The sequence below is a fragment of the Pholis gunnellus genome (assembly GCF_910591455.1).
Source record: "Pholis gunnellus genome assembly, chromosome: 8".
In the NCBI taxonomy this organism is placed as follows: domain Eukaryota; kingdom Metazoa; phylum Chordata; class Actinopteri; order Perciformes; family Pholidae; genus Pholis; species Pholis gunnellus.
Genome location: NC_136534.1, coordinates 18022340 through 18048835, shown reverse-complemented (window position 1 = coordinate 18048835; position 26496 = coordinate 18022340). Strand labels below are relative to the sequence as shown.

The following is a 26496-nucleotide window of genomic DNA, read 5'->3' as shown; positions in this document are numbered from 1 at the left end:
TGATTGGATAAAAGCTCTACTTAAAACAAGCTGCACTGGAAGCAGAGCAACTGAGGAAGACAGGAGCTGTGCAATGAGAAAATAAGATAATGGGAAAAATATTTTTTTAAATTATAATACATGTAGTGTATTTAAGAAAAAATATTAAATTATAAAATAGATATAACTTTGTGATTCTGTTTAGACCAGCAGAGAAGGCTTTGCAGGCCCTGACGGCCCGCCACTGATATTGAGTATCAGTTAAATCTGAACTATATATATATATGCAGAACACACAAGTATGTACAGGTATGTAAAATGCAGGAATGTACAGATGTCTATACAGGTTAAGTTTACTACAGAGATAAAAAAAATGTAGTGATCAGCTTATAAGGACACTTTTATGTACAGTATTAATAAACAATATTTTAAATTGTCACAACTGTGTTTGTACTATATTGTCATTCATATTGTCTGTTTATACTGTATACCAGCACTTATGGCGTTATCGTTGTTGACAAATGTATATAAAATATCTGCTTGCAGCTACATTAGTGTGTTGTAAACAATTTATAAAATGTTTATGTACTCCTTATAAATGATAACGTTGAATGTTTCCGATCATGGATAAATAGTTATAAATTATGGAGGTAAATATTGAAAACACAGCCTGAGCTACTAAAACCTTTATTTTTCCAATCTTAAGATATTTACAATAAACTGCATTTAATGAAATATGCTCAAATGCAGGCTATCAAACAAACATTTGACTGGCAGTGTAGGCCTGTTTCTACTGCAGCGACAGTGTAAGAATTGACGAAAAGGAAAACAAAGAACCGAGCATGGAGGTGATGATTCACTTTCACGAATATTCATCAGAAGAAGATACCATATTACCGAATGGCCTCATTCTCATAAACCTGGTGGTGATGATGATGATGATTGGGTCGAGAGCTGTGCGTTAAGCAGTGGTTGTAAACGCAAGTGACTGGCAGTGACGGATGAGAAGTGACACGGTGGTTTGGCGTTTCGCAGTTTTGCCATTTCGGTTTCAAAGCAACAACTGGAGCTTCCGTGAATGACACTGAAGGGATTTGTAAACAAGTAACATTCATTGCATGTGTGGAGAATACTTATAAAGTAGTTTACAGCTCAATTCAACTCAGTGCACTTTTTGCACTGTGTTGATTGTTTAATGTTATGCACCTTTGAATTTGACGTATGTGCAACACACCGTGGCAAATAAACGGTTCTGATTCTGATTCTGATTCTGATTCTGAATTCGAGCTTCGTATTTCTAAAAAGGAACTATATTCTAAGGGATAAATATATGTCTAAGATGCACACACTATCCTATACTGTGCTTGTTTATTGTGTAAGCTTTGGCTTGCAAATTGAACAATATCACATATCGTTTGCAGAATTTATTTGATGTGAAGAAGGAAATGGAAAGATGTAGAGAGAATCCGTGGGAGGAAGTGGATCTCCCTGTTTACATCTTTGTCTTACAGTTTCCAGGCTGACAAAGACAAACCGCATCAAAGGCAGGCTTGTAGCTGAAGTCACATGATAAGCAGAGGAACTACCAAACACTCCGCCCCCTTTTGGCACCCACAGGTTCACATAAATACCTCATCGACTCAACTCACAAAAACACATCAGACAGCACGCATGAAGCAAAGAAAAACTGTCGAAAGCGGAAAACAAAGCAGATAGAGGTTCAAGCGGAGATTAGAGGGACATTTGCAGAAACATTGTAACAAATAAATTAAAAACAAAACCAACAAAAAGATGCCTTTGGAGTATTTAATCTTTGGGGTGATTACCTTTCTTTTGACAGGTAAATATATGATTTTTTTTTACCTCAATAATTGTCGCCTTTTGCACATTTTCTTTCTAAACTGAATATCCTTTTGTTTCTTCCCCAGGGGCTCAATGTGAGGTAACTGAGGTCTTTGCTGAAGCCGGCTCGCAGGCTGTGCTACCCTGTAAATGTATCCCGTCGTACCCCTTCATCCCCTACATCATCTGGAGAAAAGCCGACAAAGGGTAAGACACAACTTTTTGTTTGCTACCTCCGCTTGTCTACATCCTTTTCCCCGTTTCATTTCATCTGTCCAGCTTCAAACATCGACAGAACCGACAAATTGCCTCCGTCCCTCCTGAGCTTCACCATCCATCCTTCAACTCAAAACTTGTATTTACATGCTGATGACTCTGGATTGTTTGTGACACCTTCCGTCCACAGCACTGTTTGGAGAAAGGATAGGAATGGTCTGCAGTACTGGTCTCCAAAACTCACCCAACGCGTTAGATGCCCCCACTCCCAGTTTGAAAGAGGCGATTTCAGCCTGAAAATAAACAACGTGATGGAGGAGGATGGAGGAGATTACACTTGCCATGTGGAACATGGAAACCAGGTTGTTGAAAAAGTGGTCACACTCAGAATCACTAAAGGTAAGAAACATATTGAAACCTAGATGTTTTTACCACTTTGTGAATTTGTTACATCAGTGCCGAAGATTTTGTGAAGATGTTTAACAAATGTTTTAGCTGCTATTATTCATAAACAAATAATTACAGAATCCAAAATGTAGACTTAACACGAATAAACTAATGACTCGTTATACCTGTGTCAGAAATTAGCTGTAATATATGTCAATAATCTCATCCTTGCCTGTATCCTTTACAGCGTCCGTCTCTTCACCAGTTCCCATATGGGGGGACGACGTTTCGATCAGCTGTAACGTGACTCCTTGGCCTCACGGAGCCTCTGTGCGGTGGACATTGAACAACAGCCCATTTGTGCCTCAGACTGGAATCGCCTCAAACAGAGGTACCAGTGAAAATGTTGTGAGGGAAAAGGCAACTGCGAGACTGACGGGAAACTGGACCTGTGTGGTGGACTACAAGGGCAAAGAGGGGCGAGCTTTCGCAGCTCTGACCGTAAGGGGTAAGACTCTGAGCAAAAGAGATTATCTTCAGAAATTCAGTTTGGTTTACCATTTTTCTCTTAACCTCTCCCCTTTCCCTCCCTTTCTCTTACAGGTGTCATCCAGCCATCCGAAGATGATTCTAAAGTGTATGCTGCTGTGGGATCTGCAGTCACACTCCCCTGTGTGTTCTCCCCTGGTTTGATCCCCTCTAATCCAGCCTGGGAGAAACTGAAACCTGAGTTTCTTTTTAAACCTGCTCCTGGTCGCCTTCCGGCCTCTTTCTCTCCATCCAAGCCGTTCTCTCCGCATCCCTACGATCAATCTGCCAGTTTGAATGAAGTCGAGTTTGAGGATGGGGGCAGGTACAGATGCTCTGGCATCGTAGAAGGACAACGGTTGACTCGAAATATGCAGCTTGTCGTTGCCAAAAGTAAGCTTACATGGGTTCAGTTTAAGTTTAATCCACTGATTGCCATCAACACTATATTTGATTGTCTTGTTTTTCTCTCAGTTCACAGCAGCATCCCATCAAAGAACACAGGCTCCGTGACGCTGACCTGCCAACTGTCAGACACCAGCGAGGTCACCAGATATGAGTGGGTTCATGTGGTCTATGACCTCAATGGCACCCAATCAGTTGGATCCATCCAGGAGGGGAAGACTCTGAGTATGAGCACAGCGTCCGAGGAGAACCAGGGCGAATGGGCATGTCATTTCTACAGGGAACACGTCCTTTTGGGAAACGTAACATACCACATTCAACTGATGAGTACGTTTCCTCCTCTTGATTTTTTTTTTCTATTTCTGTTGTGTGAAATGAAAATACTCATAATATTCCTACATTGATGCCCATGCAAAAATATAATATTGTGCCTTTATCTGACTGTTTTTGTATTGTTTTTCCCACAGGTGGTCTCAGTGGACAGAAACCTTCGGGCGTCTCACATAACACTGCTGCCCTGGTTGGTCTCAGCTTCCTCCTCCTTGTTCTGCTGTTGATTTTGGCTCAGATGTACAAGAACCACCAAAGGGTAAAGATCTTCTGAAATGTACCATTGTTCAAAAACAAACGAGGAAGGTGGCAGTTGGACAGGATTTTTTGTGTAACTAATATTTAATTTTCCCATGAAAGATGCAAAACTTTGGAATGATTGTCTTTGTTTCGAGACGTCACTTCATTCCAAAATCTTGCTTGAAAGAAATCTTATCAAACGATTTCTATTATAATGGGGAAATTAAGTATTAAAAAATGAATAAAAAGTATTAATTGCCTATTGATATTGCGATACATGTACATGTTCATACATCAGACAAAATGAATGACATTTTGCGCATCTTTTTTCCACAGAGGAAGAGGATCTTTCAGTACCCTGCGCTGGAGACAATTGTTCATACCGTCTCGAATGAGCGGGAGGAGAGAGAAAGAAACCAAGTGAAAAAGTAAAGACATTAAAGCAGAGGCATTGCAGGAAACTAAACTGAAGTGAGATCTATCTTCTTCTATACCTTCATATCTGCAATATGTTGGTTGACTTCTGTTTGCACACTTTTTGTAAATACTGTATTTTCAGAGCAGGCATTGTAGCAGTATTGTTGAATTTGAAATGTTGTGTATTATCCTGTTATTTGTATTGTATCTGTTTTCAATTATCTACTGTATGTGGAGATTTCCTTTTATATATACATATTGAGAATAAAATGTTTTACAAATAAAGTACCTTTAACAGAAATAAATCTGGTTTATTTTTTACATTATATACAATCTGTAACTTACAGGTCAATGACAGGGGAAATTATTAGTGATGTACATTTTATTTACAGTCATTTATAAAAAAGAATGTTTAATGACATTTACATAAACACTAACCAAATGTTGTTTTACTATTTAAAAAAATATACTACATTACTTTTACATTAATTACAGAATCATTATTGGTCAAAAATTCAGACTGTAGACATTTGTGTCAACGGAAAACTAGAATTTTGCTAAACTGCTGGAAAGATGTTTCGTCCTTTAGACTACTCAGCTTTTTCTTAAAAAGCCTTCCGTCCTTGTTAATTTGGCCCTGTGTAGTTCACATTCACGGACTGAGTCTTTAATTTTGCATAATAGTTGGTTGTTGGTTGGCAGTATAGCTACACCTGACTATACTCCCCGTCCTCTTGCTCTGAATGTCTGGGGAGATCCAAAGAGGAAAAAGATCGGCGGATGCCCTCCGGAAACCCTTCGCCTTCAGGGGGTACATGATCCATGACTTCATCATCATCGAAGCACCAACCTGACCAGTCCACATTTATTCCGTCCGTAAAGACAGCACTAAAGAAGGTGAGAGATGGAAACAGAAGGTCAAAATTAATTATTTTACAACATTTACTGTGCATGTACTTTCCCTACTACTGAATACGGTATGTGTTCAGGTTCACGCTTCCTCCAAGAGCTGTCACTCTGCCTCAAATAGGGATAATGCATTGTAATTTTAGTATTACAACTGCATGAACTAAATTCAGTTTAAGAGGCCATTTCATTTAAAAAAAAGGAAAATGTAAAACAAATACAAAACAAATGCTCTTATGAATATATTGATAGCATTAGTAATTCAATCAGAAGAAAGTAACAAAATAAGCTGTTAAGAAATTTTAAATTGAGCAATGAATCAATGAAACTGTTTAAGTGTCATGTGGTGTAAACGATCCACAATTAAAAATATTAAAACATGTTATTCAAATGATTTTTAATGATATTCAACATGTTAAGTAGGACTGAAGGATGCAGACAGTGGTTTGAGGTTAGAAACATGAAAAACGTAATTTTGTGTTTCCATTATCACAGAACATTACCAGCCTACTCAGCACGGAAAACTGATTGAAATAGTTTGAAAATAAATTCCCCAATTAAGGTGAATGCAATTACATTTAAACAACACAGAACAACGTATCGATGTGTGTAATGTGCCTTTTATTTAAGCGCAAAATACATATTATCATAACTATTATTTATAGTTTTTTGTTTTTTTATAATCATTTTCTAATACAATCTTTTATTGTATGTTTCTAAAACTGGAGCAAATAAGAACTTGATGTTCTGAAAATTCAGCATGTAAAGAATTGCAGAATACAGACTGATGGGTCAATTTTCTTAATTTGGAAAAAAACGATTAAAAAAGGCCACAAGGTGAATGACTAACACACGTTATTAATTCAGAGAAAAGAAGTAGGTAAATCCTTCAGCTGTTTTGTCGTGCTAAACAGTGGCTTTACTTGCTCTACATCATCCAGACATATGCCTGATCTGTGGTACAAACATTGAGACTGCTAATGTCGTAGTTGTGAAAATAACATTATTTGCCACTTTTAAGTCACATGTCAACTTTATGAAAGAGGTGCATGGTTTCTATGATACTGGAGATATTTTTGAATTTATTTTAAAGCTTTAGTTTCACATGTATTGCCTACTTCCAGAAGGTGCATCACTTTTTTTGGCAAATTTATTTTTATTAGTTGATCAAGTGTATTTATTGCTTGGTTTGTTTTGAATTGTCTTGGAAATGTGAAAGTTTGTGTTTTTGTTTGTATTGTAGTGTACGCACGTCGTTTACATGTCAATTGTTTTGTCTGGTCTAAGTTGTGTCTCTTTTGCTTTTTACTGTGCAAAAGAAACTTTTCCCTTCAGGATTCAAAATCGAATCCATACATCACCCCAACAATATGTTCATATTGTCTAACAACAAACACGTGAATGTAAAGGACACTGACAAACTAACCTGTTCCTCTTGTCATCTTGATCTCCGTCCACCAGCTGCTCCTTCCATCCTTTACTCACTGTGGGGGCTCTGTGTCTTATCAGCTCCACCTCCCACTCTGAGTCACTGGGCGATGGGGATGGTGTGGTGGAAAACGAGGGAGAAGGAGGATTCCCTGACCTCAAATTGGCCATTTTCACATTTCTGCCTCCTTTTACTCCATCCCTCTCTTTGGCTCTTACCAAAAGACCCTCCAGAGCCGAGTGCTGTCCGTTTGGTTTTGTGAAAGGTGCATTCTTTGTTTGGGGTAACGTGTGCAGGCCAAGTCCATGGGTTCCTTCAATGATGATGTTAGGAATAGAGGCCCTCCTTCGGGTTTTCACTCTGTTATAGACTTTAGGATCAGGAAGCTCAGATTCAGACATTGTTTGGGGTTCTGGAGAGACTCTATCATGCATGTTCAAAAACATCCCTTGGATAGGCTTCAGGGAGCCCAGCTTAAGCACCCGATGTGACTCTGAGCCAGGTGGATGAGAGTTTCTGTTCGGGTGGCTATTTGAGTTGGAGAAAGATAAGCTTTTTGTCTGTCCTGAGCCCAGGAAGAATTGATTAGACATCTGAGAATAGGGGCCCTGATGGGTGTTGACTGGCCTCTTCCTGCGTAACCCGGGTGACTTCAAATTTTTTGAAAAACCCCAAGCCTCTGGAGATGTCTCCATGTCTCCAGACTGGCTGTAGTCAGACTGGGAATCTGAGTCCCTATTTGTTGATATTCCTCCCTCTTGTGCTGGTCCTAAAAATCCAGGCTCCTCCCTAAATACTGCTGGTTGGTCAGGAGGGTCTATAGCACTTTCTTCCTCCGTTGGATAGTCAACATCTGGATATAAGACAGCATGTGGTTTAGTAGTATTGTATCGTAATGGATCAGCTGTAATACTATGACTGAAATTATCCAGATTAGGGGCAGATTGTGCTCTGTGGTTCAACACTCTTTGCCCCCTTTTCTCTTCTTTCTCTCTGTGGATTCCGATTTCGTCTCCTCTCACTTCCATTTCTATCCATTCAGATCCATTGACTGCTTGTTGCCGACTAGCAAATCCCTTATCCACTAGTTTACGGTTATTGACGTTGGGCTGGGAGTTCCGTAAAGATAAAACAGGATTGTTCGTGGTCACACCATCTGGAGGTTGATACTGTTCCTCTGCTTCTTTAGAGGCCAACATCCCATTTATTGATTGGGGGCTAACAGGTTCTTCAGTAAGTTCATCCACAAAAGTCTGTCCTCCTGATTGCGTAAGAGGTTGTTCTTCTGTCTCCAAATCATCCGTCTTGGCTTCTGTGACAGGTTTGGCCTCCAGCTGCCGGATTTTCCAATTTTCCTGTTGTCTGTTACTCTCAGTCTGTCTCAAGTTCCACAGTGTTTCCTGACAACGTAATATAGACAAAAACTAATTAATGAGTATGTTATTTGCAATTCTGTTTCAAATACCAACACTAAATCTCTACTACAGTCATGCTAGAGGCTCTGCGAGGCTGTACTCAGACACAGAGCTAAATGCTAACATCAGTATGCTAACATATTGCTATAATTGCTGATGTTTAGCAGGTATAATGTTCATCGTAACATAACAGTTGTACAGACATTTCATTCAAAATCACAAATGTGAACCTCCTGGTGGTGCAAGTGGAAAAGTCATGATGGACCGACACAGCTGACCCTAGAGCCACGCTGCTAGCGTGGCAGCAAGTTAAATTGGACTTCTATCATTTCAAAAGATTTGGTCAGAGATGTCAGTTTTTACCTTCGCCTGGTGGATGGTGGAGACCCATGTGGAGCAGCTCTCTGAGGTACTGGCTGCAAATATGTAGACATTCATAGCACTCCGAAGCTCACCTACCTCCACGAGAACAAATGAACCTGAGAGGAGGAGGAGAAATGATAATGGGATCTATAATATATTTATACAAAATCCAGCTGTCTTTTTGTCCATAAAAAAGTGTTACTCACAGCCATCTTTCAGTGTGAAGCAAAAAGTTCTGTCGAGGGCCAGAGGAGGTCGAACTACCTTCAGTCGATCTCCTTTCTTCTGGACTTTGGTCATTAGAAGAACATCTGAGAAAAGTAGAGCCACCACCTCGAGCTGCACCGTACCATGTGCAAGGAAACATGAGAAAGTCAAAAAAGCAGTGACGAGAGATACAGTAGAATAACAGTAATTGCGCACACTGGCTCTGCTCACCTTGCTGTCTTTTTTCTCCCGAATCTTCAAGTTGTCCTCCAGCAGAAGCTTGCGTACGACTTGAGGACCTACTCCTCTAATGGGGCATGTTAGGTCAAACTGACAAATCGCTCGGACATGCTGTAAGTTGCACAACACATTAGAGGGAATATCAGTTTATTTTGGCAGAAATCTATAATGTTCAGTATTGTTAGAGAAAGGAAACTGTCCTCTTTTACCTTGTCAATATCTTCATTAATGCGCTCCACCTCGTATCCCTCCACCCTCTGAGCAGAAATAGAGAGAGCGTGTTTCTCATCTTTTAGCTTCAGGTGGTCATTGATGCTCTCCAAAAAAATGTTTACACTGGATAACTGGAGGGGCGAAAGAAGAAGATGGTTGGTGGGAGTTTTGTTCTGCAGAAAACACAATACTTTGTGCTAAATTGAAGAGCTTTGACAATTTAAAAGTTCCTATTTCATTCCTTCATTTAGGTAGGAAAAACAAACATTTTAGCCAAGACCCAGATTTCGGATAACATTTTTCGATAATTTTTTCAACACAATAAATAGTTACACAAATGTAGCTTTTGAGCCATTTCAATTACAATTATGGTTTTTGTATGCTCGTGCTGCACTGATAAGTGTAAATTCTGATATTAAAGTTGCAGCCCCTGTAACAGAAGTCAAGATAAGCTTTTTTGCAGAAGACATCTTGTCAACCGTGTCAAATTCTGAAACATCTCCTTACAATGTTCTCAATGCTGTGAAGACATTTTGTTCGCTATCAGGTCATGAAATCATCTAGAAGTCAGAAGCTTGACCCTTAAATGCCTTTTGCCACTAATCACATATGCTGACTTTACCCTTAAATGGTTACATCATGGAATATATTACCTTGTAATTATTCTCAACCCATCTCCCATTGTCCAAAATATCATTATAAATTAACATTTTACCAAAGATTCCTTTTTTTAATAGCAGCCATTCCTCATCCGTATTGACAAACATCAATAAGACGGAAAGACAAGCCCCGGTTGGAAAAACCTGCATCGAAAGAGAAAGATGAGGCCTTCGCATACCTAATACCTTTAATTACTATATTGATTTTAAGATAAGATGGGTTTGTGGCTATAACTCTAGAGATACAGTAAAGGAAAAATGTTGAACAAGAAGCCGTTAGTACCATGCCTCTGAGTGCGTGCTGTTCATGAGGATCCTGAGTGTTTTTCAGCACGGCCTTGAGAAGCAGAGGATACTTTGTGATCCTCTGATGGGGTTTGGCCTGCATGTCCCCGAGCCGCATCCGCTCACACTGAGGGTGAGTCTCCACCCACTGGGCAGGACCAAAACAGAAGAACATTGCCCTCAAGTCAGTGCTTCAGATAAACCTGGCTTTATTACATAGTGGCTTTCAACCATGAATTAATTCATCTTTAAAACAATGGGAATTTAAAGGGTTAGTTCACCCAAAAGCATCCTATAGTAACCTGTATAGTGTTTTTAAACATATTTAGTTAGTGCTTCTCAAAGCTAGTTGAAGTTTGTTAAACTTTGAAAACTCAATATCAACTTGTCTTTCCATAGGCGATGTCCCAATTACGCTATAATCCATGCTGTGGAGAGTTAGAAAATATGTCCCAACTAATTTACTAGTCTGTGGATTCCCTTGATTAACATTACTTTTCTATTCACATCTACAGTATTGGAGTAGTGGCAGCAGGAGACTGATAACTCAAAGCCTTGACAAATAAAACAATATCTACCAAAACAAAAACTTTCACAGGAATTAAGTGAGGTGTGTTTTTTGTTTGATTTGAATGAGCGGACCCTTTAACGCCTACCAAGTACCATTTCCTGGTAAAATGTCTCTTTAACTGTTAAACAAAAGAACCTCACCTCCCACTCAGGTTGACAAGTGTGATGCTATGACATAAGTGAAAAAGCAAATGTTGAATAAACACATTTACAGTAGTACACAAGATAGCATTGCTAATTGCAGACTGCCATGTTTCTATCACAATGCTATTGTGTGTATCTGCTGCAGGACACACTTGTCTTAAAGTCACTATAGACGCAATAAATGTCCTTCACTCAGTTTTATGAACAAGAAATATAAGGCGCTGTTTAGTCTGAATCATTTGGAGAAAATGTTGGTGTGACAAGTGGTTGCCCGTCAGGAGCTGACTATGACAGGTCGCCCACAGGGTTATGAAAACATCACAGCCACACAGTGTCACCATTAACATTAGAACAGTAAGTCATTACATTCCACTCAAGCCCACTCAGTGGCAATAATGGGGGTTTGTGTCAGTACACTTGTGTGTGTTTTCATCCTCACACGCATGAGTGTTTGCGTGCATGTTGTGCGTATTTGATGTCTGCTGCTTTCTGTACCTGAACATAAGTGAGGAAATGTGGGTTGCCCTCCATCTGCCTGTGTGTGAACTCCAGATTGTTTTCCTCCTCCCAACAGTAAAGCTGATAAGAAGAGAAGCACTCGTGGAACTGGGGTCAAAAAGAAAAGTATGATTAATGCCAATGTTAAAAAAAAACAACTACATTTGATGGAAAGTTACAGGTTGATGGATGGATGTCATTAATGGTTGAAATTGGTTGGTACTAGCTTACGTAAGCACACTTTATTTTTTGGCATATTGTTAAATTGGTGCATAATGTGATCAAGGATGTGATCTAAAAGGGTTACATGTCAACTTTAAAGAGGAACTCCACCAAGAACAACTGCATACATCAACAAAGAACACCACACCTGTACCTTCAACCAAACTGTCCACAGTCAAGTTGCATTGTGGGTAATGCATGCAGAGGAAAGAATAAACAAAGGACGTATCTCTGGTTCATTGATTTTGATCTTTTTATAAAAACGGTCTGACAATGGAGTGTGGAGAACTCTCTTAAGTATATTAAGATCACATTGATTGTGGGAGATAATGTGAGAACAAAGACACAGAGTCTATTGTTAACATCAAAAAACATGATTTTTAGTTTTGAGCTGATGTACCTGAGGGAGTTGGAGAAACCTGCATAATTACTGAGAACGCTACTGGTGGCTTGTAAGACATGTTTAACTAGGAAATGTCTGGAGAAAGAAATCTGAAAGAAATCCCTAGTGTTGACGTGTTTGATATTTATGCAATGGAGAGAATGAAAATGATTATTTCATCCTTCCAGACTTTCTTTATAAATGCACGATAACCCTTTAACTAGTAATATATTATTATTGTAGGTATGTTTTAACTATTTTACATGCTGTTGGATCATTTTAGAATCTACCTACACAAAATAACTGGTAACTTTAACTGCCAGGTAAATGAAGTGGGGTAAAAAGTTCAATATTTCCTGAAATGTAGTAAAATCGCAACACAATACAGTCTGTAAGTAAATGAATTGAGTAAATGTACTACTGACAGGCAGAAGCACGACTTTAAATGTGTTTGTAATGTATGTTGCAGACAGTGAGTTCCTACCTGCAGGCAACCAGCCTCTAACATCATGGGGTCAAAGGGCTTGCCTGTCCTCCGGACTTCTTCTAACATGGGATAAATCACCTCCTGCCAGAACAGCTGGTGTGCAGTGAGGATGGAGGGAATATTAGAGAAAAGCAGTTCAGGGGTCACCTGTCAGAGGAGGAAGGAAAGACAAATAAAACATCATTGTGTTAAAGTTTAACTCCCCTGCTTTGACATATTTTCCGTCTTCTCAATGGAAATCGGTTACTGTGCTACATTTTCCACTTGTGTGCTGTATGCTGTGTCAGCAAGAGCGGATGTTCTTGTTGTGTCAATCAATGTATGTCTGTGGTATGCAGAACAGTGGAATATAGGCCTGCAGATGTTGTGTATGTACAGTGTCAATGAGGCTGCTCTGCAGACTGACCTCCAGGAGAAATCCATGCTGGTGCAGATTGACAAGAGCTGCAATAACCAACTGTGAGAAGGAGACACAGCTTTGGTAAACATCCTGTGGAAAATCCCTTTTCAGCTCTGACACACTGTATGTTAATATAAATATGTCATTTAAATGAGACTATGACAGCAGGTAGAGAGTGACACATTACGTCTTTGATGATAATTAGTTTGTTGATGTAGGTGAGCTCGGTATAGACAAACTCCCACAGCGCCTCCTGTTGGTGTCTCTGCGTCTTAGACATCGTCTGATCATTAAAACAAGACAGAGGAGAGAAGAGGGAAAGGAGATGATTATTACAGATGCTTCAAGAATGTGTAAAACGTACATACTGAGCAGGTATTTTACAGCAAGGCCAGGAGCATTTCAAGGATATGACAAGTCTATATATTTCTCATTGTCCACAAATCCAATGAAGAAAACAAAGTTAACCTCTCAATTATTTCCCACTTCCCCAGATTGTCTGGATCTCTACGGCCTACTCATTACTATAATAGAAGTACAGTACATCTTTAAAAACAGGTAATTCAAAGTGTACCTTTATATAAAAAGAAAAAAGCACAGCTGGACACTGCAGGTTTTTAGCAAATGCTACTCAAACAGAAGTTTATATTGCATTTCTCGGGGACTATTTTCAGCTGTGGATTTGATGAAGTATTTACGGCAACAGGATGGATCACGTGCGATTGACTCAAATACACTAAAGTGCCCGTGTTCATGGTAATGAGGGAATATGTCACCCACAACACTGGATCTCTATGGCACAGAGGAATAAACTACCATATATCAGTTGTTAATCCTTGTTGGTTTTGGTCTTTTCATGGGATTTGTTCACATTGAGAGAAGCTCAAAATGTTGTTGAGTAATTTATTATGGGCTCATACGGAATGAGAGTGCACTATGTCTGTCCAGCTCTTCTCCAGGGTAGTTCCTTGACTTTCCTCCTTCCAACTCCACTTAAGATTACTCGGGACAGCAAAGGCTCCCAGATCCTGCTTCAACACATCCAGCTGACCTCGCTCCTGAGGAGTTGTTAAAGACAGAAAGGACAGAAATAAGAAGGTAGAACGATACAGAAGTCAGGGAGAAGAAATAGAAAACTTTGATGATTTAATGATTCAGTAATTTCTTAGAAGTGATCTTTAACAGTTGTGAATACTTGCAGTAAGACTTTACATTCAAAAGTATGCCAACGGAGCAGAACAAGAAGTGCTGCAGCAGTTTTTTTTCTCAGTTGTTTGAGTGTTTGACAGTTAAAGCAAGTCTTTATCTGTTTCTAAGCAAGTCACCATGTAGTGTGATGAGCAGGAGACGACATAATACCTCAGATGCCGGGTTCTTTTCAGGCCCTGTCTGGCTGAACAGGACCTGTCTCAGTGCACCTCTGGGTTTGGCTACTGCAGACGGTCCCTTACTCACTGTTCCTAGTTCAGTCACGACCTTATGCTTTGTCCGCCTCTGGAGAGGGAAAACACAATGTTCAGGTTGTGCATTTTCAAGGTTATTTCAACACACATCCCTAAGATAAGAAAGAAAGAGATGAATCCGGACTATATGCATCTGTACCCATGGTTTGTGTTTTACAGCTGAGCAGTACTCAGTGCCACTGATACTGTAACATACATTTCCTCTGAATTTTCCTACTTGTTTTAAGCACTTGGACACCTAACACTCAATGGGAAGTAAATGCCCTGCATTCAAAAATCTTACTTAAAAGTACAGAAATGTTATCAAGCAACACAAGTAAAAGTTCTTGTTATGGCAAATGGCCCCTTTCAATCCCAGACTATAATGACTTCATGAGAGGGAGTTTGTTTTCACTGAACAATGCATCAGTAAGAGAAAAGAAAGAGGTCGTGATGTAATAGTGCAACACTTCCCTCTCTGAAAAGGGAAGTAGATGTATAAAGTAGCATAAAAGGAAATACACAAGGGAAATACAAGTAGCTCAAAGCTACAATTAAGTATTGAACTTGAGTAAATGTACTTAGTTACATTCCATCACTGGTAATGTCAATACAGCAGGCTGCCTCCACTCTTACACTCCTGTTCCATTTCACTTGCCTGATAGCTGAACGTATTGAACTTGTGTTTCTCTGCTGACCCCTTGTGGTGATGGGTTATCTCTGCAGCTGCTGTCGTCCCGTCAACGTCTGGATCTCTGGTTTCTGTGTCCCTCTGCCTCTCCCCGTCCACACCGTATCGCCATGGCACCGATGGTTCTCCCATCAATGATTCATTTGCCCCACCGTTGTTTACATGCGGTGCCTTTGAGGAAAGGCTGAAGATAAACACACAGGGTTACTAATTGCCAAAATAAGGTGTGTAAGGGCACCAAGGAGAATAGTTTGTTACAATAAAAGGCTTTAGCAGAGAGGCATAGAGATTGGAAGAGAATGGAAGGGCATTGTGTGGTTTGTTGTCATTTCAAAGGGTTACTTAGACTTTCTTTACAGGGTTAAAGCATTACAAATACTAGGTAAACAAACACTTATGGCAACAAAAGCTGAATTATTACAAATAATGGGATCAGTTTTAAAGCAGTTTTATATGTAATTTAATTTAATTTCCATAGTACTCTGCTCTGCTAGTTTGCAATGCCTACATTGGTTTTAAAATACATAAAACTGAAGACTAAAAAACATACAAAACAGCAAAAAAAACAGTTTGAGTTCCACATGTTGATCCCCCGAACAGAAAAAGACGTCTGTCCAAATAAAGATTTACGGAAGTGCACTTTGCAGTTCTCCGCTGAGCCGCAGGGAGCCTGGTTATTAAGGCATTTATGGATGAGTTCAATATCAGCAAATTCAATTAAAACAATGAAACCTTTAGATATTCAATTCCTTGAGAATATTGCAATAGTAAAATCTTTTCAGCTTCCTGTGCAAATGTTTTATTGCACAATTATATATTATTTGTATTATTATATATTTAATAGCACTAATAAATAGCACTAACAAAACTTACAAAGTATTTCACAACAAAAGCATTAAATGTCAAACAAACAAGCGAGTGACAAACACAAGAACAACAAACTAGAATTTCTGAAACAGAAACGAAATAAGGTAAAGTATCTGTTGTGTGAGGGAACATAAGTGAGTCTTGAGAATATATTTTTTTCAATTTCAGTGAATTGGATGCTCTAATAGTCAAGAGTTTAGGGCCAAAGACAGCAAACGCTCCATCTTCCTTCATGTATGAGTGATTTAGGCATCATTGACTCATGGTTCTCTTTAGCAGGTAACCAGGTTGTCAAATCTGTGAGATACTGTTTCATCTTACAGACAGTGATGCTGACTGAAGAGGACACCAACAGTTTCACACGGCTGCAGCTCAAGTTACACAGCCGTGCAGGTCGTAGTGTAGCTCCAGGACTCGTCTGACATTAGTTCCCATAAATCCAACATCATCACAATTTGTAAAATGTCATGCTGCAGATTTAATTTACAGCAAAGAATGTGTCTCTTTCTCTGCAAGCTACTGTATCTTAATGAATTATTCCCCCTTTTATTGATGTAGTAAATAGAGAAGTGCCATTTTAATGCACTGCTAAGTCACTGCTGTTGCTTAAAAATGCTACATACATAAGTGCACAGTGATTACTGCTGTAACTGTTATTCACAATCATAATCATACAGGTTTTAGAAGTTAGTCTAAAAGCAAACACTTTCACACACGCAAACACACGTCAGACAGTTTCACTGCACTAATGCTAAACTGTCAAAACACCACAGGGCAGACGCAAGTGCTTTCGTCACAGTGTCATACCTGTTAACAATCACTGTCTGTATCCCGCAGTAACACAATAAAGATAAAAGTCGATTATTTTGCAATTGTACCACTTGAACCCATTCAAAGATTGATAATAAGTCCGTAAAAAACAGGCTTCCTGGTTATTTTATAGCCTCAGGAAAAACAACAAAGCAAAAGCCAAAAGGAAAGTCCGTGGATCAACACAGCAGCTCCAAGGTGAAAGAGATTCACTGCAGTGAAGATATCAAGTAAAACAATCCTCATTAGTACTCTCACTCTCACTCTCAAACGCAACCAGCTGTTTTTTAATTAACAAAAATTATAGACTGTACCTGGGCTTGGTTGGATCCATTTTGTTTCAAACTGTCATCTTTGGTTTCATTAGCTTTCTCCTCCTCTTTCTCTCTACCTGGAGCAGTCCCTCCCTCTCTTCCCTTTACCTGCACCCGTTTCCCTCTGCAACTGGCCCGACAGGAACAACTGGATTCTGCAGCCAACAATGGGTGCTTAGGAGTGCTTAGGAGTGCTTAGTTCAGCGTAGGTGGTGAATGATTTCTTTGAGGATGATCTATTGTTGTTTCATGTCAATCAGGCGTATTGATGACGCTGAGCAAACAGGAGGAAATCATTTTAAGGAGCGGAATAAAGGTCTTAAGCAGCAGTTGTTTTTTTTGTTTTTGTTTTCTTTGCTCATCACACTGATTGAGGCATTGATATGAAATCAACCTTGACAATCAGGTGTTTGATAGCACAGTAAAATGGGAAGCAGAGCAGTGTTGGCAGGTAAGAAGAGGTGACTTATGGGGAAGCAGACAAGCTAAAAGAATGCAGCTACTGGAAAAAAAAGAAAAAGGTGAAAAGATCAGGCCAGGTATTTGAACATATAGCAGGAAATATGCTGTTACGAATGTGATTTAATATTTAAAGCTTCAGGCTGGAATGTAGACTGCCTGAGATTAAATACACTATCACATCCTCAAACACTTTTTCTCATTAACTCTTTATCCACAAACATTCACTCTCTGCCTATAATGGCTGCACATGTATGGCACGTTTCAGATACACAGATAGCGATACCAAGATACATTTATTTAAGGTCCAGATATCAACACAAGACATTTTATGTACTGGACTGTGGACTCAATAAATCGTTCGGATATACATATAATACAGTTTGATACAGGATAAAAGTGCAGTGGAATAACATCATCGTCATCAGTCTTTCTGAGTGTGACTGATTCATATCTGAATCTGCAAGCCCAGACTGGTATTAGAAAAGAGGACTTGGCTGAGGCAGACTGAGACGAGGCGTGTTCTGTTTTCTCTAACAGTAATGAATAATGCGTGTATGAAGAATGCAAATGGGGGCGTGTGCCTGTGCGAAGTGACAGGGCTCTGGTCTACACCAGGAACTACAAACTTCCCTGGTTTTGTTTTTGTTCCCATAAATTTTTAACAGAGAAGACTTGAACTGTTTAAACAATCTAACAAGGAACTACTATTACAACATTACCAGTTAACCTTGTGGCACGGATTGAATAGTCAGAATTTGATTTTGCACTTCTCTAAAATGAAAAAAAAAACAACAGAAAACAAAATGTTTGCAATGTTCAGTCCAGAATGAAATCAGAAGAGACCTCTTAATCCCCCAATATTTCCAAAGACACCTCCACCTCTATAACTCACTGCCCCCAGACAAGAAACACTTCCAGTATGTAACTCTGCACAGTCATGAAGGTCTTAAAAAAACAGTTTTTACACTTTTTAGCTTGGAAAGTAAGCCAGAGGAGCAGTTGACAGGCATCCAGCAGAGACTCCAGGAAGTTACTGTTCCCAGAGAAGAAGTAGTCCAGTGTTACAGAATATAACCCTGTAAACAGCCAGTTGGAATATTTACACTTCAGATTAAACAAAGAAGACAAAACACACTAATTAGTGAGCTTTGAAGGTGTTTGTAGGCCGGTTTTGTTACCTTTGGACAAAGCCAGGCCAACCGTTTTCATGATTCTGGTCTTTGTGGAAAGGTAAGCTCATAAGCTGGTTATAAGTTCATATTTACCATACAAAAATAAGAGTATCAATCTTCTCACCTAACTCTGTACAACAAAGTCAAAAAGCTAGTTCCCAAATGTCTTATTATTCCCTTAAAAAACATGGCTATAAGTTCTTTGGCTCTCCCTCCGTGAATCATTAGATCTGTCGCTCTCAGTAGTTTGATCCTGTCTTCTCAGCGAGTGATTGGAGAGGTAGAGTGCTCAGCGACGCTGGTTTCTGTGAAATAAAACTGCTGGTGGAAGCACTGTGTCCGTTTGTGTGCTTTGAGGCTGCCCGTGAGTGAGTCTCTGAAGAGAACAATACTTGGTTTCATAAGCTTTTTGCTTGGCACACGTCGCTGAATTACTGAATGCCGTACTTTGTCTCCAGCTCCTCGGCTGCCTGTCCCAGGTGTATCTTTCTCAGTTTGTCCAACAACTCGTGCAACAAGGGCCAGTGCAGCATTCTACCTTGACCTCCTCCACCGGCACGTGACCCTCTCTCTGCCCACACCCTCAGCATCTGGTAGTGAGCCTCGCGGCAGGATCGGTGATCCATCACTGCTTGTTCGATCTCTGTATCCTTCACGCCGAGAAAACGCACCAGCTGCTTCACCTGCAGCACGGGAACCAGATCCAGCACAGTGTAGATCAGGTCAGGGACTGCGGAAGGGAAGGAGGAGAGGGGAGGGGGGTGTTGAGGGGAAGAGATAAGAGTTAGTACAATAGTTTTGTTTGAGCTGAAACACACTAGACTATTGGTCAGGAGCATGTGCTGCTGCTATGTACAGTATTAAAATACACTCACTCTTGATTTCCAGGGGGACACAGTCGGGCAGATTGGACGGCTCCTGTTCACTCACAGGACTTTGGGCAACGGCCGTAACACTCATGTCGTCTGAAGGTACCTCACTGTCAACCAGGACTCGCTATGAGACAAGGACAGACACAATGTTACAGACTGTAAACGCACATCCAGCAGAGAAAAGTAACCACCAGTGTTGTAGTACTCAAATTGGTTTTAGTCTCGAGACCGGTCATGAGACCACTTTTTTAGGGTCTCAGTCTCGCCTCGGAATCGACCACGATTACTCAACCTTGTCTCGATCTCAGACAAAAAGGACTCTGGACTTCACTTCAAGACCAGTCACCCACAGCTGCGGGGACATCTCTAAACTACCCCCACATAAAATTCCCCTCTGCAATGCCTTTTGATTATTCTATCAAGACATTTCTCATGGTACACTTATACATACACACACACATACAGTATATATACAAGTAGAAGAAAATAAAAGAGGTGAATGAATCTTCATATGTTTTCTGTGGGTGTATTTATGGAAATGTGGATCTTTCAGAACAAATTGAGGTCTGACTATGGTTTACATGTTCCACATTGTATTTTAAGTGTGTGATGGAGTGTGGGACTCGCACTGGTCTGGTCCGGTCTTGACTTTGTCTCAACCCCTCAAAGTCTTTGTCTTGAGTCCATCTAGTTACACTCTGGTCTGGTCTTGGTCATGACCTGGTTTCGGTTTAGGCGGTCTTGACTACAACACTGGTAACCACAGACTGTTAGATCAGTGTACCTCGCATGAGTCCGGGGAGACGTCCGATTGTTGGGTGGGCCGTTTCAGCAACTTCTTCTTTGTAGACCGTTTTGTGGCCACGTAGGTGATGAGAACCACCAGCATTATCAATATCACAGCAACAACTACAACTCCAGCAATTATGTTGATAAGATATCCATCAGATTTAGAAGCTTCATAGGGATCCAAAGGGGCACATAGGGAAGAAGACATGAAGATTGATACATGTTAAAAGAGCCATCATGTGCTTAGAATAAAGTACATTCTACTGTTGTGAAACAAAACAACATAACAACCACGGCTATGAATATAAGTGCTAGAAAAAGGATGGATGGACTGACAAGTTGAAAACGATTTGAGTTTAATTAAGTTTTTGCTAAAACTGACACATTTGCCTATAGTGATACAATTAGCTTCCTAGCTACTGTAGCTAGCTGTAGTGTTCGCTAAAGGTCTGAAGGTGCCGACTGAAACTCCACAGGGAAGTATTCCAAACCACTGTCGCAAAAATACCACTTTTAGTTTGTAAGTGTGTCCCTGCGGCCCACAATCTGATACAACAACATTTTACAAATGAAATGATTGCATAGACTAGAGGAAGGGCAGACCTTTGGTTTGGCTATTATGTAGATGTGATTTTCACAATAAAAGATAAAACCATCTGGTATGTCTGTAAGACAGTGAGCCTGTGTTCATGTCAGACTGCTGTTCAACACCTGGGTACCAACATCACCACAGTGCAGCTGTAGTTCATTCAACATAATAGAAAACACAGAATAATACCAGATGTTGTAATATTCATTGTGCCAGTGTATTAACGCTTTCATAATAAAGCTGGTCAGGAGATCATAACCCTGTCATACGTGCTCACCTGTTGTATTCAGATGAGTGGGTAAAGTAAAGCAGTGATGTTTGCACTCAGCGGTACAACTGTGAAGAAAAGAGAGGACATTTCACAGCATGAAGGAGGAAGTAGCACATCTTAAGAGGAAGTGATTAACACAAACACAGACATGCCTTCTGTGACACCAGCAAGGGAGTTCAAACAATTGCATGTTAACACTATAAATAAGGTTTCACAGTTGATACTCCCCAGGAAACTGGCACCAGTTGAAAGAAAGATAGTGCTTCACCTGTCGTAATTACTACTCAAGGGTGTAGCTAAGGAGTATGGTTCCTTTGGGCTCCCCTACCAGTTCCTCTTTTAACTGAGCGAAATATCTTTGTCTGTCCACCTACTTAATGATTTACTCAGCAATGAATAACTGGACACATATATAGGTTGCCCCTTTTATATTTCACTAATAATTACCTTTTCAAATGCCTATGTAAGCAGTTTTGTTTTTGTTTCCCCATTGAAACCTTGACTAAATGTAACTCCTTTACGACAATGTGTACGTTTGAAATAGTGTAGATTTGATCAACTTTTTCAAATGTACAATTTAAAAATCTACCGTAGGAGTCCTTTCTCAGGGAAGCAGGCATACATTGGGTAAAACAGAAGCCCACGAGGCATTATATTTAACCAATGGATAAAACATCAGTAACCCAGTTAAAATGTCTTAACTTCTCTCTTCTGTTGCCAACGAATGGAAAGATTTAACAAAGTCGGAAGTGAGCCGCAAGTTTCATTTCAACAAACCAACTTCCCCATCAACACCTCTAAATAAAACCATCCCAAACAGCAGGATGGGAACAATGCGTGTACAAAAGCGTATATACATTAGTGTGCTCACCTCTTGCAGGGTTCACACTTGCCCTTGGCTTTGTAGTAGTTCTCTCTACATTCACACACAGTGTTCCTCTCTGACGTACCTGTGCACAAGAATAATTCTATTGAAAACTAAACTGAGGAAATACTTGATGAGCCACAGAATGAATAAAGAAAATGATTTTGCATAGACATAAAACAGTAATAGTATAACATTGCCAGGTGTTAAGACTCACATCTCTGTTCTTCCTTTTCATTCTCTTTACATTTTGTACATCTGAGACACTCGTATGTTTCTGAGTCGATGCTATACTTGTACAAACCAGCCAAACAGCGACAAACTGTGTTCTGGTGTTTTGTACATGGTACTACCTCTTCTTCACGCTTTGCTGCTGCAGTAAAGTAAAAAAAAGTGAAGAAAGGAAACCATTACAAACCATACAACAATGACCAATCAAAGAATGGAAACAGATTCAGAAGAAACGGTAATGATGCCGTACCTTTGCACTTCCTGCAAGGGAAACAGTTGGGGAAGGAGTTCATCTGGTCAGAGTATTGTTTATCAGGACAGAGTGAGCAGTTACTCTTCTGACCCGCTGTATGACAATTTTCTACAAGCCTAGAACCTGGAAGACATAAACATCGCATGTAAACACAGTAACTTTGCAGAATGGATTCAATAGGATTCAATAGTAGTAGAAGAAGTCTGCCTGTGCAATATCTAAAAAAATGAGCAACTGTGAATCATGCGCTGAAGGCCACACAGTACCTGGAGAGCATTTGATACAACAGATTCCCTTATCAGAGAGATAGTCCCCATCTGGACACTTCTGCTCCTCTGAAGGTTCTGACAATGTCAGAGTGGGGATGAGCATGCACTGCAACACAGAACATACGATGAATGTATATAGGAAAGCTTTTTGTCCATCATAAGGAAGTTTTTCATGTATTTAGAGTCACTTTAAGTTTTTTCTCACCATAAGGAGGAGCAGTATTGTGCCAATAGGGGTTTTTTTGTTCCATCTTCCTCTGTGCCCAGCTCCCTCCATTATCGTACAGGGTTAAGTCAATCCATCTGAGGACACATGTAAGGAAAACAATCTTTAAAACAACTCTAACAGCCAATGTAATAGCGATATAACTCACAGGTATACTGTGTTCTATTACTGAGTCCATCTTTTGCTGAATGACGGACAGACAACAGGCTCTGTGCCCACACACTGCTCATTAAAACAAATAATTCAATGCCTTGAATCCCCTTAAATGTACAATGAGATCAAGATGAACTCATCTTTCTTAATGTCATAAGTAAAAAAAAAAACTAAAGGTTAGCTAGGGCTGTCGTCGAAATCCTTAGTCGATTAACATGCACGCGATTTTCTCGACTAATTAATAAGTTGATTTAGTCGACAGGTCTGTAAAGCTGAGTGTCTCCACAAAGAATCACACAAAAGCACCACTTTCAATCTTGTGTTTACCAGAGATTCTAGGAAAAAAGTTATTCAGCATGAAAAAAGCATAAAAAAACAACTAATCCACTAAAGAAATCCCTGTTGACTAAGAACAAAACAATTGATTAGTTGACTAACCGACGAAGAGGTGGCAGCTCTAAAGATAGCATCATGTTTTTTAAAATGCCACCTAAAAATGATGGACAAACAATTAGGGCTGCAACCAACGATTATTTTCATTGGTCGGTCAATTCTTTTCTGGATTGATTGCTTGATTGATTGATTGATTTATTGATTGATTAGTTGTTTGGTCTAAAAAATTATGAAAAATGATCGATCAGTGTTTTCAAGATGACGTCCTCAAATGTCTTGTTTTGTCCAAAACTAAAAGATATTCAGTTTACTCTGATAGAAGAATACAGAAACAAGAACATATTCCCTTTTTTTTAAATGGAATTAGTGAATATTTATTTATTTTTTCTTAAAAATGTACTCAAACCGATTAATAGATTATTAAAATAGTTGACGTCTAATCAATATGATGCACCTTTAAATCACTGACAGGTCGCAGCTTGTTGTGCACAAACATGGCAGGTTACTAATTCCCATCAGGCGCAGCTGTACTTTGACAGTAGTGCATAACACAAATTCATGATTATCATGACATGCTACTGACTGATGATGATTGTACAACGCTAATGTTCTGTTTCTTATTCATGCAGCTTCATCAACTTTGTAATAGAAAATAAAACCTAAATACAATTGTCCAGATAATCCTGTTATTGGCACACAATGATGACAACAGGGCCTCAATTTTCAGTTTATAAAGTGCTTTAGTGGTGCACATTCACATTTACTGTTTTAAATATTGTTATTATTACAAATTACTACAAACCAGTTAACCTGGGTCGGTCTGGGGCCAGTTAGTGATCCAGCCTGAAAACAGCTTTATGTCGGACTAAAGTTGAACCGAGTCTGACAAAGTAGAGCTGAGCCTTTTTTGGCCTTTATTCAGGCGCCGGATCAGCTCATATAAAAATAGACAGGTTTTCTCTATTTATTTCCATCCATCAGTAAATCATGTTTTCTGGTGTGTAAATAAAATCCTTATATGCATAATTTACATGGTTGAAAATATTAAAATATATCCAAACTTAACAAAATAACTCCTGACCCTAAACTGATTACCTTAATGGGTCAATTCACCCAAATTAGAAAAGATGGATGGTAAATGGACTTGTACTTTTATAGCTCTTTTCTACTCGAAGCTCTTTATACATGACATGTCATTCACCCATTCACACACTGGTGGCAGGGGGCTGCCATGCAAGGGGCCCCCCCCCCCCCCACACACACACACACAGACTAGCGGAGCCCTGAACCGAACCAGATCATCTGATTGAAGGACAACCCTGCTCTGCCACTGAGCCACAATCCATGCACGTGTTTTTGTATCTAACCAGCAGTTAGTTTTACATTCACCTGCTGAGGTTTTGAGTCATCAATCTCTGAGATAACAATAAAATGGAGGTCAAGGAAAATATATTTGAGGTGTTTGAGGTTTTGATTATTAGTCAGGAGCATCAACACAGGAACTACTACATGACAAAATAAATAGTGTATAAACAGTAGAACTCTTAGAAGTGGTTTTCTCAACACATACGCTGGTAAAACAAAACCATCTGAAAGTTCGTATAGATTCATTTAATATTTGGATCAAAAGTAAAAGCCACTTTATTTTGTTTAAATACCAAACATCATATCATATAACGCATTTTAAAACAAAAGTTCTTGGCTGTTTTCTTTTCATTTTATTGAAAGTAAACTATCATTTTAAACATGTTAAATGAATGGATTCTCCTCAGCTAGAAACACGCGTTGAAAGTCATTAAAAGGGATTTAAATTCGGCTATTTTATTGAATATGCATGCCTACAATAGTTCGTGGAGGAATAAAGAATGAATTGGTCTACAGCCAATTAAAAAAACGACTGTTGCATACTTTGTGCCACTTGTGTGTCAGCTTCGCTCCTCACTTCCCTGTCGCAGTGGGACGCCGAGATTTCACTTTAATTCACTTTAACACCTTCAAAACTCAACCCGACGACTTGCGTGTGTACATATAACGTTCACGTACTGTATCAACTTAATATACACTCTAGATTTTACTGTTTTTCTTGCTTGTGTCGTTGGTTTCGGTTCAGCTAGAGACCACACAACGCCCACCACAGTCCGATACGAAGATCCGATCGCTCCTACCCACAGACTGACATGCAGAGTTATTTTACCGTCACTTACCTGCACAACCACCGTCACAGCGAGGGGTCTCTCTTTTACTTCAGCTCCATACATCGACATCAATGTACATTTTCTTTAACATAACTTGTTATGTTTATTTTGTAATCGACGGAAGATCGACCGCTGCCCCTCTCGACTGAGCACGAGCGAGTGGGGGCGGACTCAAACGGGAAATAGCCGCGTCACGAGACCATTTCAAGGAATTGTGAGTTTGGCAAGACATCTCCGGGCAAAAAACACACTTAACCCGTTAGCTATGATGATCAGTGCAGACAGGCACGCCTATGTGTCTACAGGTGACTCACTGTCAGATTATTACCAACCAAAATATAGACAACATGTAGGTGCATGGCAGCCCACACATATCCTAATGAATGCTTAACTGCCTTAAATTGGTTAAGAAGGTGTTAAATAAGAGGAAGAAATACATTGATCTTATTCAATTCATTTAGCGTGTTAACCCCTAAGCCTATCTTTAGTGGCAGCTTATTTTACCGTCCTTCTTGGCCACTTCTTGCAGGATATAAAGTGTTCTGACTCGCGTAGACCACCATGTCCTATTGCAGGCTAAACTTTGCTTATTAGCTGTCCAAGGATGAGGCTCGTCGCTCGTAGTTAAAAGTAGTTTTATTCCATGTAAACAAAAAATAAACAAAGTCCTTATGTAATAACTGGAGTACTAAAACATTGACCTTCTGCTGGCTCTAAAGTCTATAATCTGCGGTCTTCTGCGATCTCTAATTTGCGGTCAGAAAAATTGTTGCTCCACATCCTGCTCCATCAAAACCTAAATAGCACTGAAAACCTACTTAAAGGAGTCAACCAAATATTATCCAATAGCAGGACGGAATAGAGGAGC

The 26496-nt window shown here is 39.7% G+C and overlaps 3 protein-coding genes across 4 annotated transcripts; 1 reads left to right on the top strand and 2 right to left on the bottom strand.

Annotated features, from left to right (window-relative positions):
* Positions 1-1705: 1705 nt before the first annotated feature.
* On the top strand, positions 1706-4638 carry lag3 (lymphocyte activating 3). The gene is made up of 8 exons (XM_079164690.1): positions 1706-1819; positions 1908-2028; positions 2228-2436; positions 2672-2932; positions 3028-3345; positions 3427-3684; positions 3825-3946; positions 4264-4638. The coding sequence occupies exons 1-8, from the start codon at positions 1771-1773 to the stop codon at positions 4357-4359; spliced, it is 1434 nt and encodes a 477-aa protein (XP_079020816.1). The 5' UTR covers positions 1706-1770; the 3' UTR covers positions 4360-4638.
* Positions 4637-16967, bottom strand: plekhg6 (pleckstrin homology domain containing, family G (with RhoGef domain) member 6). The gene is made up of 15 exons (XM_079163859.1): positions 16889-16967; positions 14865-15081; positions 14124-14258; positions 13685-13822; positions 12952-13047; positions 12771-12821; positions 12362-12511; positions 11271-11381; positions 10060-10209; positions 9114-9248; positions 8896-9015; positions 8664-8796; positions 8458-8573; positions 6677-8079; positions 4637-5232 (listed from the first exon to the last, which is right to left on the bottom strand). The coding sequence occupies exons 1-15, from the start codon at positions 16906-16908 to the stop codon at positions 5052-5054; spliced, it is 3156 nt and encodes a 1051-aa protein (XP_079019985.1). The 5' UTR covers positions 16909-16967; the 3' UTR covers positions 4637-5051.
* Positions 16968-17609: 642 nt separating this feature from the next.
* tnfrsf1a (tumor necrosis factor receptor superfamily, member 1a) lies at positions 17610-25818 on the bottom strand. Of its 2 annotated transcripts, none has more exons than XM_079164898.1 (10): positions 25638-25818; positions 22867-22964; positions 22659-22767; positions 22390-22515; positions 22126-22278; positions 21915-21993; positions 21050-21108; positions 20179-20351; positions 19398-19518; positions 17610-19252 (listed from the first exon to the last, which is right to left on the bottom strand). In XM_079164898.1, exons 2-10 carry the CDS (start codon positions 22936-22938, stop codon positions 18954-18956), a joined length of 1191 nt encoding a protein of 396 aa, XP_079021024.1. In that variant the 5' UTR covers positions 22939-22964; positions 25638-25818; the 3' UTR covers positions 17610-18953. The 2 variants fall into 2 exon arrangements, with proteins under 2 accessions (XP_079021024.1, XP_079021023.1); XM_079164897.1 differs by having other exon boundaries at positions 22126-22281; positions 25638-25817.
* Between the last annotated feature and the right edge of the window lie 678 nt (positions 25819-26496).

Bases quoted from the DNA above. Each gene is read 5' to 3' on its own strand.
- lag3 (XM_079164690.1), top strand. From the start codon at position 1,771: ATGCCTTTGGAGTATTTAATCTTTGGGGTGATTACCTTTCTTTTGACA. The intron at 2,437-2,671 runs GTAAGAAACATA...TATCCTTTACAG, and splicing joins CACACTCAGAATCACTAAAG to CGTCCGTCTCTTCACCAGTT. The intron at 2,933-3,027 runs GTAAGACTCTGA...TTTCTCTTACAG, and splicing joins CGCAGCTCTGACCGTAAGGG to GTGTCATCCAGCCATCCGAA.
- plekhg6 (XM_079163859.1), bottom strand. From the start codon at position 16,908: ATGGATCCAACCAAGCCCAG. The intron at 15,082-16,888 runs GTACAGTCTATA...GTTTATCTTCAG, and splicing joins ATGGATCCAACCAAGCCCAG to CCTTTCCTCAAAGGCACCGC. The intron at 13,048-13,684 runs GTATGAGCCCAT...TTTAATGATCAG, and splicing joins ACATAGTGCACTCTCATTCC to ACGATGTCTAAGACGCAGAG.
- tnfrsf1a (XM_079164897.1), bottom strand. From the start codon at position 22,938: ATGGAGGGAGCTGGGCACAGAGGAAGATGGAACAAAAAAACCCCTATT. The intron at 22,768-22,866 runs GTGAGAAAAAAC...TCTGTGTTGCAG, and splicing joins CAATACTGCTCCTCCTTATG to TGCATGCTCATCCCCACTCT. The intron at 19,253-19,397 runs GTGAGTGTATTT...TCCCTTCCGCAG, and splicing joins TGTCCCCCTGGAAATCAAGA to TCCCTGACCTGATCTACACT.